Below are 17,785 nucleotides of genomic sequence, written 5' to 3' on the forward strand. Positions count from 1 at the left end.
TTCAGTTCTGTTGTTGCCTCTAAAATTACCTTTTCTGCGACCTGATTTTCCTTAGTGTAGATAGCCATCAGCTCTGTGTTCTCAGTATCTTGGTCTCCACTGGCACTTCCAACTCCATTGACTACCACCTAAACACACAAACATAATAAGATTTTTATGATTTACTTTAATAAAGGTAGTACTTGAGCAGTATGAATTCTAACTTCCCTTTAAGAAGAGTGAGTATGCTAGCTTTGACACAGTGTTGGCCAGCACACAAAGCCACATAACACAAGACATTGTGGTGATTGGAAATCAACGTTTAAGGGCAATACTGGGGGGATTTACATTATATTTGAGTGGGATATACAGTCATCTGTCAAGTCGGACTTCCACATCTGTCGAAAACATTGTCAATGTGTCAAACTCTCCAGATGAAATGGTAAGTAGAGCAGGAAAGCAAAAATACTGTTTCACAACACTTTCAGAAGGAAATTTTAGTGTAAAACTAAACTTTTTCAACAAATCACAAAAGACATTTTGCAATTCAAGTTTCTAAAAGAAATGAGCCAGGAATGGTAGAACTTTGAAGAAAGATTTATAGTGCAATAAATAAATGGCATTTGGATTTCTTTCTAAATGCAATTAATCCAGTTTTATTGGCTTGTTAGGTGTGTTTTGATAAATAGGCCAATTGTTGAAAAAGGCTACATGACCAACATGTAAATCGCCTGCTTGTAGGTTTTGTTTTTAGCATGTTGACTTGTGTGACAGTGGTGGAATATCAGCTGCAACGTTCTTGAGTCGTGACAATAAATCAAAAGCAAAGTCAGAAATCTTATCAATGAACTGAAAGGTATGGAAACGTTTCTTAGTACGTAGAGCTCGGGGCTGTTTTCCAGTAGACTTGTTGCTAAGGGCAACTTATTTCACATGTAACAGAGTTATTGTTATATGGAAAATCATTATTCTTTCCACATGCATGTATGAGCAGCTCAACGTTGTTGGGTGTGACTGCAATTTAGCATTCTCCAACTGCTAGTTGACACTATTTTATAACATACAGAGATTTATTTATTTATTTTACACCTAAGATATGGATCAGGAAAACTATAAATAAATATTCTTGCTTTCTCCCAGCATTACAGAAGCAACAAACTAAGACAAAATGCTCAAGCATCTGCTTCTGCAGTGGTTTTCCAGCTCATTCAGAGAGATCTTTTAATGCTCACTGGCAAGATAAGACATGCTGGGTCAAAACCAGTGAAGTTGTATCCAAAAATCCTTTAAAAAAAAACAAACAAAAAAAAACAAACAAACAAACAAACAAAAAAAACCCCAACCCTCGCTCATGAGGCTTCTTTATCAAATACCTGAAAAAAATGTAGCCACCTTTTTTTTTTTTATTCTCTTGAAGGCTTCCTCTGAAAAATCTCTCATATCCACTCTCTTCGGCCTCTTTTGTCACCAACACCAGCGGTGAGAGCAGAAATGTAGATCATCTGGTAAAGTGATAGCTGTATTTCAGGCCTTGCAACCTTTTTCACTAAACTGTTCTGCTACCAGGGCTGAACTACAGCCGGCTTATTCTCTACTTCATCCATAACACACCAGATCATTCACACCAGTGCATTCATATAAAAATACAGTGTGTTTTTATGATTATGAGCGGATCTCAGACAGGATAGTAAATGGGGGAAACTTATCTATTGATCCACATGAAGCAACAGCCTGGTGCCAAGAGGACACAAAAACGACATGGATGAACAACAAGAGACCATGAAGAGGATTGTTTAATAAGATTTTTGAATATCATAAGTAAAAGCAATAACACCAGCACTGCATGCGAGTAAAAGTCAAAAGGAGGAGGAGTGATTGCGTCTGTGTGTGGACATCAAATAGAGCTCTGTACCGGAATAGGGTAGAAGTCTGCGCCGTGTTTGGTCTCCTCTTCATATTTTCCTCCCTCGCTGCTGCTGTCCATTGATTTAGAGGTTGTATTCTTCCCAACGCCCATCTTTGCATCCGTTATGTCCTCCTCCTCTTCCTCTTCTTCTTCAGTCACTCCTGGCTGTTGCTCTGATTTGGATGCAGCAGGTGAATCATTCAGTCCAATGACATCATCCAGGAGTGCCTCACCTGCTTGGAGAAATACAAAAAACACACATAGGCAAAGATAAATGTTTTGATTCATGCGAAGGCATCTAATCTCCTAAATCTACCGTGAAGATGTGAGAAGACTAGAGGAGCCTGCCGTGTTGTACTTCATTCACTAGAGCTGATTAGTACACATTTAATCAATAAAGGAGGAACTAAACCCGTGATCACCACACAAACACCTGGCTTTGCTTCCTCTTTTCTTTACTCACGTTGGGGCTTCTCTATTATCTTTGTTGCAGGTGAAGGTATTCTGGGTTTCCCACAAATAGCTAAAAGAACAAAAAGAAACTACAGAGTTTGGACACTTAGTGATCAGCTGATCCCGAGTTGAAACAACTCATGCATTTCTATTTCTGAATAACTGAATATGCAGTTTTTTTCAGATAAAAATCAGATGGGTGTTGTCAGCGAAGCATGTCTCAGCCTCTCAGTGTTGAGAATTTCTTTCTGAATTCTGTTGAATGATCTGTTGGACAAAAAGCCATTCAAAACCCAAAACAATCAAAGCTGTTGCTTTGGCCAAACAACCATCGTAAGAATAATCTGTAGGATGATTATTTTCAAAATGTTATGGACAAGGCCATTTAGAAAAATCAGCCAAGACATGACCGCATAACTCAATAAATCAAATGATATTTGGCTGGAACATAAAACCTTTTGGTTTTAACAACTTATTTGGGTGCTGAGTTTCAAAGTAAATTGCCGCTACTAACAAGTCAATGTCTGATAGAGACAAGAAGTGAAGACAGAGAGGAAAGATTATGCAAAAGGTTGGCAAAAGTGTGTGAGAGGGAGGAAGAGAGGAGTCATTAGAGTTGAGTGATTATGAAAAAAGCTGCAGAGGCAGAAAGAGGGATGTCAGTTTGTTCTGTCAAGCATGGGTAGGTTTCTCCAAGTCCTAGCAGTGTGTCAAATTCATTGGTGTTCTTCAGCACGATCCTCTTTTCACCGTTGTGACTTGCACTTTTACAACTTGTGAAGTAATCCATGCTTTTTATTTATTTATTTTTTTTTAAATCTACGTCACACATAAACAAGGACTGGAATCAAAAGTAAAGGGTCTCGGTGTCTCAAGTATTATCCAACTTCACTTCAAAACCCGAGTGTAAGTAAGGCAAATGTTTCTGGTCCTGGTTAGCTAAACTCGCTGACATAATTACTCATACTGTTAGCACTTAAATAGTCTTTTCCAGTTTGCATTTCAATCTAACATGACCTGTATAACTTACATAAAAAAAGAGATTTAGATGTGTTTGGTCCTGATGATTTGAAGCTAAATTACCTAACTCACTTGCATCATAACAAGCAGCATTGTTTTGTGTGCAGTTTGTGAAAAGAAAACTTTTCTTATGATTATTACAAACAGGCAGTTAATAAAGCTGAGCTTCAGATACACACTGCAAGCAAAACATCTGTACTCAGTTTGTCTTAAAACTGAAAAGATGTTTGCTTCAATTGCAGCATCTTTTTATTGATCATTAATGAGATACTAGCTGCATATGACAGGTCAGGGTCAGCTAAGTGTTGCAACACTACATTAGAGTTAACCCCTAAATTATATATCTCAATGTATCAGGTTTCATGCTGCCCACTAAAATCCAAATCAAACTTTCATTCATTCCTTGTTTTTAAAACGGGTTGTAATACCACCTCTGCCTTTTATAAAACAACAATAGTATCCAATATCTCTTTATAAAATAAGAATTTTTCCATTTTCTTTTAATTCATTCATTAAGCCTTTAGAGTTTGATGTAATTCATTGTCATAATTAATAGAAAAACAGGCCAAAATGAAAAGTCCAAAAGATTAAATTTATATAAATATCCTCAACCAGGTTCCTTGTCACAGGGTCATTATATAGATGGGAGAAAGTACAATTCTTATTATCAAAGAACTCTGGAAAAAGCAAAAGACAATTATGCTTTAACTTTCCAGAATGGACGATCTCAGCCTGTGAACTGTAACGTCTAACACAAATAAAGGATGCAGCTACTGAGGCCGATTAGTTTGACTGAAGTAACTAAATTAGACTATTTAAATAATTACACTCACAGAGCAAAGCAAAATGAGGTAAAAAAAAAGATGCATAATACTTTCATTGACTTGTACATTAAGCTAGACTAATGTAATTACAGCTTATTATAGTTCACAATCATTACATAATGCAATGTACACATACTGATTAGTTCTGTTTACAAAGTATACAGAGTGATATTATTTAACTTTTTTTTTGTAATAATAACAATGAAAGAAAAAGGAAAGAAAGATGGGCCAACTTTCTAATAGCCTAAGTGGCCAGTTTAAGTGCAACTTGGGAATGCTGCATCTTCCATCTGTCTGTCCACTTCTCACCAGCTCCTTTCTGCCAGTATAGTATTAAAAAAAACATATTAAGCTGTCCCCCTTTCAATTTTTTCACCTTTGTAAAAATTTTAGTCCCCACGCACCCTCCCAAGCCACTACCCCTGCTTGCAGTGTAATATGTTGGGATTGGTGTTAATACCTAGTTGAAACATCCCATCACTCCTGTCAAGCTGGGCGGCTGGGAGCATCTGTGTGGAAGGAGCAAGAAAGGGAAAGGAGGAAGCAGCAATAGAAGAGAGGACGAGAGCAAAGAGAAGAAGACAGGGGGGAGAGGAGGTGTAGAGGAGAAATACAGAGGGGAGGGGGTCAAGGATAAGGAGGAGGGAGGTGAGACAAAAGTTAGTTTGACAGAGCATTTAATCACAGACACAACGTATTAGTGTGATTGATGTGCTGATTATTATCAGGTGAAATATTGCTTTAGGCATGCAGCAAGATGGACTGGTACTACAATTAATCATTCCACCTTGTCACAAGCGCCATGCAAATAGTGTCCTTAGTAAGATTTACAGAGAAGTGAGCTAAAGTTCAAGCCTCTAAAGGAATATGATTCAGCTGAATTTCTTTAGATTAATTGAAAACATCAAGTTAATTTTTACTGACCAAAGATTTACTCTAATGGAAGGTTTTTTCCTTCCTTTCACTCATTTAACTTTTTATTTTATTCTACAGTCATTTAGCCGATGCTTTTATCCAAAGCGACTTACACATGAGTGAGAACACCACAAACACGAAATCAAACAGTAGAGGACGTCATAGGAAGGTGTTAGCGGACTGTCCAGTTGGACGCAGGTCTATTTGAAGTGCTACAGGCTTTTTTTCTCCCTTCCCAACCCACAATATTATATATGCTAAAATACAAAGAATTAATACCATAATGTTTGTTGCAAAGAACTGGGTTGAGTTCTCCAACTTTTCTGACAAATATAGCTATACTAAGTGTGGAAGTGCCCCAGAGGAGCTGACTCTTCAGCTTGCTCTAAAAAGTTGACAGGTACTCTGCAGAGCAGACAGAGTTTGGGAGGTCTTTCCACCATCGTGGCACAACAGAGCAAAAGAGTCTGGCTCATGATTTAGTCCACATATTGGTAGCAACACGAAGCGTCTTTCATTGTTGGAACATAACTGTTGAGAGGGAGTGTAGGTCTGGATTAGGGAGTGAAGGTAGACAGGAGCCGTTTGAGTTAAAACTTTGCTTCTGGCTTACAAAACAATCACTTTGATGCGTGCTGTGATCAAAAGCCAATGAAGTGTGATTAGCAGGAGGGCTACACAATTCATCGGATTTTGATTGTGATCACGATTTTGGTGACCACTATTAAATAAACCTGACAGTATACGATATTTAGATTCAAAATGTGAGCTCTGCAGCATGCGTCTCTGATCACTCAGGCTCTCAACCAGTAGTCTGCCAACCACCAGTGGGCGAACGTGTGGTTAAGGCTTCATTAAGCTTCCTAAATACCAAGCGCGCACAACTTTTACCAGCATCCAGTTAAGTATTGTGGGATTGGTTGGACATTTGAGGTGGGCAAATAAATAAATATGTGAGATGTGGAGTCTGACAGAAAGTATCCCAACAGCCTCTGGGTGACGTAAGGTCTGATGAGGCGTGTGCTAACACCAGAAGAGCCACGCTACTGTAGCATGAAATCCTCAAATGCCCTGGTTCTCTGTCACCCAACAGACAAAAACAGAGTTTGACTCATCTGTGTTTTCTGTCTGCAGGTGTTAACTGGGAATCTGTCCACACATATAAACAAAAACAAAACATCAGACAACCAGCAGAAAACAAGGGAAACATGGGGAACTGGAGCGAGAATGAGAATATGGATTATGTAATAGAAAAGAAATGTGAAATTTAATTAACACTACTTTTTATGTTATGTAAAATAAAATATATAAAAGGACAGCAGCAGGGATTGTGTGTGCGTGAGAAACGACTGATGGAAGTTGAAAAAAGGAAACAAGAAAAGGCAGCGACTGAGGCAAAGAACAACAAAGATGCTGCTGTGGTAATTATAACTCATCCCAGAATACACAGCATGGTGGACACTTACTGCTTGGATATGTAACCATGGCAACCTGATCTGTGCATCATGCACAGGCTTGAGCCATGGTGTGTGGGATTCCACAACAGGAAGACAAACCAGATGCAGTTATTGTTGGTTTCATCTGGCATTAACACTGTTTGGTTCGTGCAAATGTACATCTCCATAAACTCCTTTGAGATAGAGTTCAACATCTAGACAGCAATGTGTAGGCTCTCCAGCATGACATGAGTTATGCATAGTCTGCCTTAGGATAGACATTTAGGCCTTCCACAATATCTGTACATGAATATTTAAATATATGTACACTTTTAATATGGCTTATTCCACTAAAATGCAATATTTCAGCTTCAGATCCTTGAGGTGATGAGGTACAAAAGGATATTTGGACAAAGATTTTGTTATAGACTGACGGTACTCAGTTCACATAAAAAACACAATACCACAAGCATTGTGGCATAGTGGGTTTTCTGTGATTTAACACAAATCAAACAATAAGAAGAGTAAATTTAGAGCATCAGTCTAAAGTTTGGACAAATTTTCCATTAACTTTAATGGGACAATGTGCTTTACTGTAAAGAACAAGCAAGAAGAAACACATTAGCTTGGCTACATTTAACATGATGATAAACATTTCAAGGCTAATATTGACCCGCCAATACCTGCTTCATCTGTTTTATTATTAACACTACTAAAGGTGGCTGTAGCTTAGGAGGAAGAGCAGTCGGCTTGTAACTGGGAAGTTGGGAGTTCGATTCCAGGCTTCCCCTGACTATGTGCCGAAGTGTCCTTGGGCAAGACACAGATCCCTAAGTTGCCCCCCGATGTGCCTATCGTGGTATAATCATGTATGTAAGTTCTTTTTGGATAAAAGCGTCTGCTAAATGACTGTAAAATAGAATAGAATACTTAAAAATGATGTAAACATTCATGTTAATTCCATAACAATATTTCAGTAAAAAAGTTGCACGGTGTGGTAAACTCAGTTTGTCAAGTTTTGACATGTTCCACTCAAGTCACATGATAGAAAAATTCTTGATAAGAGAAGTTCCTTTGAAGTTTCACAATCACATGTGCAGTTATGTATGTGCTGTATTATTCTACCTTGTAAAACTTTGCCCATTTCCTTCTTCTGTACTTTAACAAGCAAATAAATTGTTAATGACATGTGACGGTTCAGTTGCTGTAAATCCATTTGACCCCAGTAAAGAAAACGGCCCACATCAAAGACGTGAAAATATGGCTAAATGTGTATGATTGTAGCTGTCACATGAGACAGGAGGAGGAGGAGTGTGGTGGGGACGAGCGACTCACGTGACAGAATACATGTGAGGAGTTTCTATTTCACCACAGATGGGAGCAAGGAGCAAGGTCATGTTTACATTTATCAGCTTCCTGTCAGTCACGGAGTTGGACATAAATAAGCATGGTCTGCCTTGAAAAAGACTGGGAAAACTATCTCATACATGCAGTATTTGACTGGAAACATATTTAATTGTGCCAAAAATAAAAAAAAGTCGTCACCGTCGCCATCTTGGCAGCATCATGCATGCCATTGCTCCCAGAAAAACAATAAAGGGAAAAGGATAGAGCTGAGAGGGGGTCTGTGAGCGTGGGGGTGGATGATTGACATCTATTAAACTCTAACCCGTTTGTAGCTATGAGCTAACCGAGCTAATGGTAGCTAACAGAGGTAGGTGGACAAAAGCTAATCACACTGTTAGCCGGCAAAAAAAACCCGCCACATTCTGCCTTCTTGCAGCGGGATATCAGGAGCCTGTCAATCAAAAGAACACACCACTAATTATACCAAACCTCGAGATGAAATTGCTTATAAACGGATGAGTTTTATTTTAATTTACTCCCCTCACAGTTGTCATGAAGGTAAACCTGACCTATTAAATCTAAAAAATTTTTTTTAGAAAGAGGCTGTAAACATATTTCTCTCTGCTGTAAAGTTGGACTTTTTAACATTGGACTTTATGGGAATTTGCTCTGGTTTGGATCACCTAGAGGATGAGGGGTGAACTGCAATTTGTGGCGCTTCCGAATAGGCTTCACTTCTAACCTCTGGAGGTTGCCGCTTGGTTTTTAAATACAAAACCTGAAAAAAAAAAAAAAAGCCAACGAACTTGAGTAATGAATGTTTATGAAAGTTATTACTGATTTTTTTTTCTAATCAGGGCAGATACAATGGAAGCAAGGCATGGGACTGACACTATAATACTGATAAGAGTTCAGAGTGGAGCAAACTAAAGTAAAAAAGACACAACTAAACCTGCAACCTTTTATTAATATTTATTGTTATTAGTGGCACAGTTTAAATAACATTTAATGCTACTTTTATTCATTCAAACTGTTCAATACTTTTAATAATGAAAATTCATTTTAAAAAGGATTTTGTAACAATTTAACCACCTGAGTTTGAGGTTGGGATAAATAAAATCCTACTGGCTCAGTTAAAACAATTTTGTTTTCATCTGTACACATCATCTTAGTTAAACTAAAGCCATAACAACCTTAGGGAGAGCCTGCCTGTAGTGTCTCACCAGAGGCAACAATAAGTGCTTATTAGTAAATGAACTGTAATGCTTGACAAGACATCAGTTGCACAACTTACATGACCAATCACTTGCCTAAATCTGCATTTGGGAAACCACAAACGAAAAAAAAAAAGAAAAAACAAAAAAAGTGAACGTGTTGTGTGAGCTCGTGTGGTTTTGTAACTTAGGCATGTAACACAGGGACATGTAACTTACTTTACTTTTGGCTTTGCACCCTATATTTACTACTTCTCAGCTACTCGCATTAGGTTGTTTAATAAGCAAAGACTTTAATTAAAAAAAGAAAAAATACACTGTGCAGGTATGTTACTCAGGCTGGCTGGCATGTGTTCAACTGCAAGCTTTATTTATTCTATTAGTTATACACCAAGTAAACATGCCTGCTGTAATTGAAGCTTTTTAATTAAGCTGCAAAGAAAGTCGCATGTGGACGATGAGAGATGCTCAACCTTTGACCTCCATTCTGTTTTCAAAGACACAGACTGGCGCAGCACGCCATCAGCAGACACGAAAAGAAGTATTTTCTCACACCTCAAACAAGGTATAGTGTGACTGCACACTTGATTTAGGTTGTTTCACCTCCCACAGCCTCTGACATTTTCTTCGCTAATCCTAACAGGGATATAAAAGTACCCATTGTAGCTTGAAGCTGACGACATCAAACTCACGAGCCAAACTCCTGCAGCTCAGTTAGACAACCAGTTGTTTGTACAGTTGCTATAGAGACAAGCTTATTTCACTTCAACCCTTGAGAGTTGTAATTATCAGCTAAAAAAAAGTGGCTGACCTGAGATGCCGAAGCACATACTAGACTTTTTAGAGCGAGCTTAGAGAAGTTTTTAATTACATGAAAAGTAGGTCACTACAGAGGAAATGTGATTGCACTCTGTTTGCACTGACTATTAAAACTATGTAATACAAGTCTGCACCCTAAATTCAAGCTCTTAGTGTTTAAACATAAAATGAAACTCAGTTTTTGTATTATTTAAACTACGGGTTAATACAAGATTTATTGATTTTGCATATGATATGTCAGAGAATATGACCAAACACTGAAATGTCTTAATTCTTTCAAAAAAAATAAAATAAAATAAAACTGCTTTCAGAAACATTTAATCCACAAAAAAAGAAAAAAAGATGTTGGAATAATATCTGCAACACCTTAATAAACGAATTTTCTGCTTGTTGACAAATCAGTCACTTGACTGGCTGTTGTACATTTGCATCAGGAATCACATGGAAGCCTTGAAGTTTTGACTGTTGCCATGGTAATCAACATCTGAATCAGTACCCAGACACTTTGTTTAATATATAATTTGCCACAAGCTTACCAACCAGCCTATGAAATTTAAAAAAAAAAAAAAAAAAAAGCAGTTTAAAAAAAGTGCTTTAATTATCAGTACAAGTCATTCGAATTTATTTTCTAAATTAATTTTAATCTTAGTGTCACAGCTTTTATCTACCAGCGACACACCGCCATGTGACCAGGGGACAGACATTCAATATCTCTGAAATAATTTCAAAATATGCAACAGTATTAACGAAAAATCTTAGGATTGTGCACCTGAACTAAACATCATTAGCTGTTTTAGCTTACCGGGTCATGTCACTGTTTGTGCTTCCACAGAATAAATTTTCTGGTGAACAAAAAGCACAACTGTTTAACAAGGGAGAGGACTAACAAAACAAGTAAGGCAAGGACAGATAAGGAAAGGCTTGATATGAAGACCATCCATGGGTGAAGATTGTCACAGATAGTCTTCAGAGCAGTAAAGAGGAGATGACAGAAACTGATGACTAATACACAGAAGATGGTTCATCATGCACAGAGGTCGCACTGCTTTGCACCATAAGCCATAACCAAAGGACTGCATTTCCTGAGGGACCAAGGAAACGTGATTTATGGACATTTAGGGAACATGTTGATAGAAGGGAGAGGTTAAAAAAGGGGGGGAAAAAAAGACATTTTTAATAAATATTTAATCATTCCATGCATTTTTGGCAAAATCTCTCAAGTCTCTATTTCCTAATGTAAATATTTACAATTTTCTTAAATTCTATGGAAATTAGTAAATTAAGCATTTTGTTTTATAGCCTATTATCTTCTTAGAGGTCACTGGTTTATTTTCTACAACTTTTTTTCCATCAAGAATTAGGAAAGACTTAGTAAAAGCATATCATAACATCTTCAAACCATTTCAAGGTCCAACAAGAATGTTTATAATTAAGGCAGTTTTTCTTCTTTGTTTCTTCACCTGGTAACATAACTGGATGCACATCATTTATCACTATGAATATTACAGCACTTACTGAATATATAGATACAGACACAGAAAGACCACATAGCTAGTTAATTAGTAATCCTCTTTAGCGTGCTACTACTAGACCATTCATCATTTGTAAGGCTGCGGATTAAATTTTGATGAAACCTGGATATAATACGGGTCACTGCTATTCTAGTAGTTTGCTTTAAAAAAACAAAACAAAAAACAGAACTAACTAACCTGAGGAAAGGTCACAAGCTATAGGAGTCTTTAGGTGAAGGTACACAATTTTCTTACCTTGTCACATGAACAACATGCACTTACATGAACATGTGACAACTACAGTATTCATTATATTAGTCTTAAATAATTCTGCAACTTTTCTGATAACAGAGTCATCTGTGTATAATTTCAGCAATGCTTAAATTACAAATTAAAATATTTGTTTTGTCTGACCAACATCTCAAACATTTCTACTGTGATGGGGGAGAGAGCACAAAACATGCAGAGAATGATGAAGAGGAATATTTTTCTTTCAAAAGGTGTAATGATCCTGAAACTGACACCAAATTATAATACAAACATCTTTTCTTCACCATCATAAAGCTTTGCTAAGAAACACAATTTTCCTGTATCATTACTCAGCCCTCATTGGTTGCTACTTCTGGCTTTCTTTGTGTATTGCAGATGAACAGATAACAGATCTTCACGGAGCCAGGCAGTATGAGAATTAGAGCGTCAGCTAATTTATTCTTGGACGATCTTTGGTCAAGTCCAAGTTAGATGAGATGCTTTTACTGAAAATTAATTCAGGTTTCACAGTAATGCAGGCACGACTTGCATTCCTACGATGAGATAGACAATAAATACCTGGACTTGTACTTATATAGTGCTTTTCTAGTCATACTGACCCCTCAAAGCACCCTTTCATACACACACTCACACCAATAGGCAAATCGAGGGGCAACTTGGTGATCAGTGGCTTGCCCAAGGACACTTCAGCATATAGTCAAAGGAAGCCTGGATTCAATCCTCAATCCTTCCAGTTGAAGGAAGACTGCGCTTCCTCCTACAGCCACCCCTAACACTCAAAAGCAGATGTGGTGTGGATTGTTGAAGTCTTACATTAACATGCACAAGCAAATAACAAATCACACATAAACATGCTTGGGCTTATGTATTCTTACTAAATGATGGTAGAAATGGGATTATTTAAAAATTAAATAAGACAAAATAAAATCTGAACAATAAGAAAGCATGACTAAATAAAAATGAGAAGCAAGTAAAACAGAATAAAATTGAAGCACTTTAAAATTAGCATTATAATAAATTTATACCATTAAAATTCTACACATTTAAAAAGAACAACAACAAAAAAAAGATCTTTGCTTCAGAGCACAAACACCAGCATCTGCACAAAAGGGCAATTAGCGGTAAACATCAATAAATCAATATGTTTATTGTGCAGTAGTATCTGTCTGCCTTTACAGAAGTCTTACATATGGAAAAACAAAATCTATTAAATCTTCACTTTGCCCATTAACTAATTACAACAGGCCAGATGTTTTCATGAATAACAATGACACAACCAAACAGCTTTTATTTATTTGTTTGTATTATTTCTTCTGTTGTGACTTTAGAAACAGAAAGGACACACCAGAGATTAAATGGCCCACATTCTGATGCAGATATACAGCTGAATGTACTAAGACATATTATTACAATTGGAAAGTCATTGTTATGCAATGCTCACACAGCATGCTACGCTCCCTTTGGTCATTAAATCCCCATTGTTATCCATTTATTTTAGGAAGGTGCAATCTGCAGTAGCTATCAGTTTTACATTTCCTTTGTTTCACCTCAATAGCAAGCAGATATACAACAATTACATTAACACTGATGTAGTAGTGCAGACCTTAGTGCAGATTATTCGGAGCCACATGCTGAATGGTTTCAGTTTACCAGTTACACACACCTTTACCCAGTACAGTGGGAAGGCATAGCATGACCCAGCACTACAGTGTAATCTTCGTCACATGCTGCCGACAGCAAACAGGGCCAAGAATGATTTCTGTAGCCCAGTTCACCTCAGCTTGGCCCGTCATCCTGTGAGGTGAGCCTCTGACCTACATCCTCGAGTCAGAGAGACTAACAGGGGTTGTTGTAATGGATTAAGAGGCAACATTAACAGTGATAATAACCACAGAGTAGAATCAAATAATGGAAAGCATTTCATCCACAGGGATGGATAGTGCTCCATCTTACTTGCATATATTGGTTTGTCTCTCTTTCGTTTAAAAAAAAAAAAAGAAAAAAGATATAAAGCATTTCTTTGTAACTGTACCATTTGTCCTTTCTGCTCATTTTTTTCATTTTTTAGCAGCAAAAAAATGCCAAACCAGAACGTTTAAGTTTTCATGACATTTCAAGTTTTGGCATGATAGAAAAAATAACTTAAGAAAAATAATTCCAAAATACTGGATGTGCCAAGAAGAACCAGAGGCAGATATATAGAGGGAGCATGTAGTAGGAACTGATTTCTAATGAAAGTTCCTACCTTTCAGGCCTAAACCTGCATTTGCATGTTTTCATTTTTGAAGGCAGATGCAAATCAAGCATTACATCACTAAACAACACCAACACATTGTTTGTAAATAATGATAAACATAAGTCTAAATGACAATAATGGTTGAATAAAAATAAGTCCTTTTTACTTAAATATTTAGACATTTCTTATGAACTGAGCTGATAGTCAAAATCCAATTATTGCATTTCCACTCCACTGATTTATAAAGGACAGAGTTATTTCTTTTTCTAATGAAAGATTTTATGACATCATCTGCCGGAAACAGAAAAATATTTTCTGCTCCCATTGGTTCCAGTAAAAACAGAACAATCAAGTTTAATTCTTTCATTTGACAGGACTGGCTCTAAAGCATTTCCTGCACCCTCCCACCTTTTTTTTTTTTTGTCCACAGCATTATTTGACTTGGGACATCTTTGTTTGGAACACCTTCATCTCAAATCTTTCCAGGCAAAATCTATGAGTGTAACCTACATGCCTTCAATCCAACTGGACAACAAAATAAAAACTTGATATTCTGTTAAAAAGGCTCTACTACCACACCGATCCCTCCAATGAACCTATTCATGTAATAGCTAAATGACAGATTGCTTTCATGAATGAAATCTGTACTTATAAAGGATCCGGTATTGTTGCAATAATTTCCTTGTAAAGAACAAACAGCAGCTGACAACCTTATATCTACCTACAGTCCAGCATGATAGTTAAGTTGCTGCCAACAAGTCGTAATTCCTTTCTACCTGCAGTTATTCAAGTGTAAGCCCTACGAGTCTGTTGTTAGGCTGAAAGACAAAGTCCACTGTCCTGGACTGCAGGAACTCTGGTCCTTGTTCTGCTAATGAGCTGAAGAGTCTCTCAAACCAGAAGCTGCAGCAGGTGGAGAAGTGGTCCATGTGCCACTATACCATGCTCACTGTAGCTGCCGAGCCAAACAAGCATGCTACACAATCTGCTTCTGGCAAAATCCACCACTAGCTTCTGTTCAAGATGGTAGAGCTCTAGTTCATCAGCAAGAATAGACTTTTTTCTGTAATCAGAAACCTGTCCCACTGAAAAATCATAAACAAAACCAAGTTTACAGAATTTAACAAACTAAATACATATGATCGCTAAGTTTTACCTACATCTGTGGGGAATATTGTGACTTAAATATAGGGTTATAATTACATCTACACAAATAAATACATATAATAATACCATGCACCTGTCTTTAAGTTATGTTACAATCTGACTTGTATTGGCTGCAACAAAAATTGGAGAAAAGGAATGAATACCAGCGGCACTGAACACCTGCTAGGTAATAATGAGATGAAAAAAAGGCTATTGTATCGCCACAGCAAAACTAGCAGGGTAAGGGTTACACATCACCACAACAGTTTGCAAAATAGGAAAACAAGTAAGGAGTCTACATTAAGATGGCTGAACCTAGTTGTCATCAGTAGATTTTCTGGGCTATGTGGATATTATTACTAAATAAAATCCCAGCACTCTTATGGAGCAGTTCAGTTTGGCTCCATTCTTATGGATTAGTTTAGTATCTTTTGTTAATATCCCTTTGATAAAACAGGTCTGTGTTTGCTTTGACGAGGCATGTTATGTACATTGAAACAGTGCACCTAAATGCAGACCTCTTGTCAGCATGAGTACACTCACCCAATAAGCTTCATCCCAATATTTTGCTTTAGCTTAACATTGACTGTTAGGCACTAAATCTTATAATAATTGCAAAAGAAAACCAGAAGTTAAACAACCAGCTTGCCTCGATGGTGGTAGCAGTGACTGCACACATATTTATGAGTAATCATGCACAGTATTAAAAATAAACACTGGTGGCGACAGACTGTCATGAATCTCGATCTCGCTTTAACAAGTCAATGTCTCACAATTTGCCAGTCCCAAGCTGTGTGTAAACCACACAGAAAAGGTGTATGGATTCATTGAAGAATAAAACCTCGGGGAAAAGGAGAAGGTGGGTAATACCAAGTATGGAGGCTTGTGGATAGGTTATGATACAAATGGAGGATTAGTCTGAACTGAAACTAAATCTAAAACCATTTGTTTTACCACACTGCAGTAGGAACCATCATCATTTTTATTCAACTTATATGTCCTATTGATCTGGGATCCTACACCATTTCCCCAGTTTCATGAGACTAATGGGCAAAAGAACAAAAACTGTGACTTTCCTGTTACTTATTGTGGATGAATGACCCTGATTATGAGGGCCAAAAAGTGAAAAGCGTCAGTCTCATTATTTATTGTCCATGCTCTGATGAAGTTAAACCTTCTTACAGTGATCAAACTGAAAATGGATCTAGAATTTTTTGTTGGATCTCGCACCAGCTTGGCTCACATCCAGACATTAAAATGATGCAACAGCTATTTCACTTGTATTGAAATGTCACTTCAATAGTCTGTATATTTGTACTTTTCTGCAGTTTGTGTTTACCCTGGCAAAAGCACATATAAACGCACGTCCTAAGCACACCTACTTAGCAGCGTCTCCGGGACGTCCATCATCAGAAGCCAATAAATCTGAATGGATAAGTAAGCTGTAATATCCCTGCTGGTGATGCCTGGAAGGGGTTGTTTCTGCCTCTTCATATCTCCTTAATGAAAATTAAAACAAAAGAAATGTTTTCCGTGACAGAGTCACAACATTGCTCTCATTATCTGCAAACCTTGAGGCATCTGGGCCTCCACAGCACACTGATAAATGATGGTTCCTAAATGAAATTGGTTTCTGCAATAATCTGTCGTGGAAAGAAGGGGGGTGTGGAGACTGAAGGACGAGCTTGAGAAATTGGGCCTTGGATTTTTACAGTCACACTTGAGCATCAGCAGACTCGCAGTCTCGCCGGCCGACGAAGTCCCTTAAATCAGCCGGAGGAACGACCTTATCATCTTTAACCATTTCCCGCTGCCAGCCAGCCAGCCTGAGTCCCCAATGCGACGACGCAAAGAGGGCACCCAAAGCAGTTTCTACACGACCAACTACATCGTTCTTGTGTGGTAAAATCTGTCACACTGGATTAAATAAGGCACGTTGTGTACTCACCTGCCCGATAAGAGAAGACGGAGCCCACTTCCCCTCTTGACTACCGACCGCTGGCTCGTCCCCGTGGTTGTGTTGTTGAAGAGGAGGGAAGCGGGAGGCAAAGGCGCTTCAAGGCGGAAAGTAGCTCGCACACAACGGACAAAGCTGGAGAGATGTCAAGCCCAGTTCCCCAAACACGAGTCCTTTCTCTTCGCCGATATGTTACCACAAGAGTGTTTTGAAACAGTTGTCTGACGCGCTTCCAATGGAGGGATATCGGCTTTCATAAAGCCACGGGGGTTGAGGATGGCCACCACGCATGCTCAACTTACCAGTGACGATAAGTACCAGCCTCTCACCACGCCTCGGAACGGAGGGTCAGCCAATCAGAAGCAGCCTCGCGGTGACGCAGTCAGCCTCCCTCCCCGGGAAGATGTCAGTGACAAACCGCGGAACCGTGCATGTTATAAAAAAAAAAAAACCTTACTTGCGTAAGCTGTCTGTTTATTGAATACCTGTGTTATAGTTGCTTAAAAATCGAGTAAATTGCACCCTAAACTAATAAAAAAGACCATTTCTGTCCACCGTCAAATGTGTGTTTGGGTTATGTATTCCACCACACTGCCATCTAATGGCTGTTTCCTCGCACTGCCTTTGGTTTTGGATCCAGTCATTACTGTGGCATAACCAAAGGTTGAATAACCGGGCTCAATGCGCCCGCAGTGGAGAAAAGTAATAAATGTTTTGTCAGGATCCGTACAATTTGTTGTGTTGCATAATTT

At 38.1% G+C, this 17,785-nt stretch overlaps 1 protein-coding gene across 1 annotated transcript in view; it reads right to left on the bottom strand.

Moving 5' to 3' along the window:
* slc23a2 (solute carrier family 23 member 2) overlaps positions 1-17,203 on the bottom strand; it is a 34,960-nt gene extending 17,757 nt beyond the window's left edge. Inside the window, exons 1-3 of the mRNA XM_079250804.1 lie at positions 17,025-17,203; positions 1,892-2,118; positions 30-128 (exon numbers count right to left, since the gene is read on the bottom strand). Coding sequence (XP_079106930.1) covers positions 30-128; positions 1,892-1,996 — 204 coding nt within the window. The 5' untranslated portion in view covers positions 1,997-2,118; positions 17,025-17,203. The remainder of the gene's footprint in view (positions 1-29; positions 129-1,891; positions 2,119-17,024) is intronic.
* Positions 17,204-17,785: the final 582 nt, after the last annotated feature.

This window comes from Telmatherina bonti (assembly GCF_933228915.1).
Source record: "Telmatherina bonti genome assembly, chromosome: 13".
Classification (NCBI taxonomy): Eukaryota; Metazoa; Chordata; class Actinopteri; order Atheriniformes; family Telmatherinidae; genus Telmatherina; species Telmatherina bonti.